A 1,807-nucleotide genomic window follows, 5' to 3' on the forward strand; every position below is an offset into this window, starting at 1 on the left:
ATGAGGGCGGGATTCCGGTTTCCTCTGCACCCATTCTTCGCAGCGGTGCTTCGATACTACGGACTGGCCCCAGCTCAAGTAGCTCCGAACTCATGGAGACTACTGACTGGGTTCTTGTATCTTGTCCACGGCCGGTTAGAGAGGAGCGTGAGCTTGTCGCTATTCCGTGCTTGTGCACATCTGAAGAGGCATAAGGAAGGGGGCTGGATCTACATCAGCCAGCGCCCTGAACTCAAAATCATCACCAGTATCCCCTCGTCAATACATTCATGGAAGAATAGGTTCTTCTACGTCGAGGATAAGGAGGTCAGTGAGCCCTGGCCTGTCCCTCTAGTGTGGGACACTCCGGACACTTCCAAATTAAGTCGAAAGCCGCTCCTCGAGAGTGAGGACAAAGAGACTTTCGCCTTGATGCGGAAGGAGATTGAGCAATCAGGCCTTATCCGCTGTGCAGAGTTCTCAAGAGAGGAGGTGCTAGTTGGACTGGGCGTGAGTGCCGCGACTCCAGAACGTATGTAGCTAGACTTGTCTTTTAAAATATGTTTACTTTTATATGCTTGCTTCTGACTGCTTGCTTGTCTGGCAGAAATGAAGAAACAATCGACTGTCGAGAAGATAAGACAGGGAGCCCAGCCACGGGCACAGGAGGGTGCTGCACAGGCACAACAGGAGCGCCAGAAGAGAAAGGCGACTGTACTGGGGAGTCCGGCCCCGTCACAGGGCACTCCTCCCCCATCCCAGAGGCCCAAGACTACGGTGAAGCTAATAGGCCCCTTTGCCCAGGGCGGTGGCTCTTCTAAGTCCGGTGGTGCTTCTACCGGAACCGGTTCTGGGGCTCGTCCTCCTACTGGGCTTAGTGAGCACGTCTTTCGACCCAATTGGGCCGTTCTGAAGGATGACACTGCCCTAGGCGAGAGCCGAGTAGCAGCAGAGCTTATGAGCAAGTGTTTGCTGCGGAAGGACAAGCAACAGATCCTTTACGAGCCGCCAGCTACAGGAGAGGAGGCTGTGCTATCCTCAGCTTACCAGGTAAGGAAGTGGTGATCCGTTTGCTAACTTTCTGCCCATTTCTTCCTTTCACCATACTGATGCCTGTTTCTTTCTTCAGATCTTGCTCTACTATAATGACCTCAAGGAGAAGAGTAAGAAGTTCTCCCAAGCCATTACTGCATCTGAAGAGGTGAACGGAAAGTTGGCCGCTGAGGTGCAGGAGCTTCAAACGAGCATCGGGCGAATAGAGGAGGAGAGGAGGTTGTTGAAGGAGGATCTGGCCGCAGAGAAGAAGAAACTGGGCAAGGCTGCTGAAGCCATGGAGGCTCAAAGAGGAAGAGCCACTGAGAGGCAGGAGAAGGCAGTGAAGGAGGCCACAGAGGCGAAGGAGGCTGAACTTTTCAGCCTGTCGAGCGAGGCTTATAGTCTTGGATACTACGACTGCCTCCAGGAGCTCCAGGCCTGCAATCCAAACTTATTGATGCAGAACATGACTCTCCCTGCCAGGCCGAAGATTACTGATGAGGAGCCAGATGCTCCCGCTGATGCTCCTGCTGACATCACCTCTCTTCCAGATGCTTAGTATTTTTTTTTTGTTTGTTTTGACCTCTTTTTGTAATGGTCCTTGAGACCCTACAGCTGTTACCAGCCTTTTTAAAGTGAATTTTGTAATGGCCCTCGAGGCCCCACATATTCTGATCAATGAAATCACATGTCTGTCTCTGATACCTCTCAACTGAGTGATTTGCTTGACTGTCTTTTTAATTTTGATAACCTGGGACTGAGGCTGTTGATAGTCGAATTGTGACGAACTGGT

General features: G+C 51.5%; 1 protein-coding gene across 1 annotated transcript; it reads left to right on the forward strand.

The window, feature by feature from the left end:
- Positions 1 to 310: 310 nt before the first annotated feature.
- Positions 311 to 1,588, forward strand: LOC143883699 (uncharacterized). Its single transcript, XM_077387021.1, has 3 exons — positions 311 to 511; positions 587 to 1,029; positions 1,109 to 1,588. Exons 1-3 carry the CDS (start codon positions 412 to 414, stop codon positions 1,571 to 1,573), a joined length of 1,008 nt encoding a protein of 335 aa, XP_077243136.1. The 5' UTR covers positions 311 to 411; the 3' UTR covers positions 1,574 to 1,588.
- Positions 1,589 to 1,807: the final 219 nt, after the last annotated feature.

The sequence above is a fragment of the Tasmannia lanceolata genome, unplaced genomic scaffold, assembly GCF_043159265.1.
Source record: "Tasmannia lanceolata isolate RefF3 unplaced genomic scaffold, GAP_Taslan_0.1 ptg000008l, whole genome shotgun sequence".
NCBI lineage: Eukaryota > Viridiplantae > Streptophyta > Magnoliopsida > Canellales > Winteraceae > Tasmannia > Tasmannia lanceolata.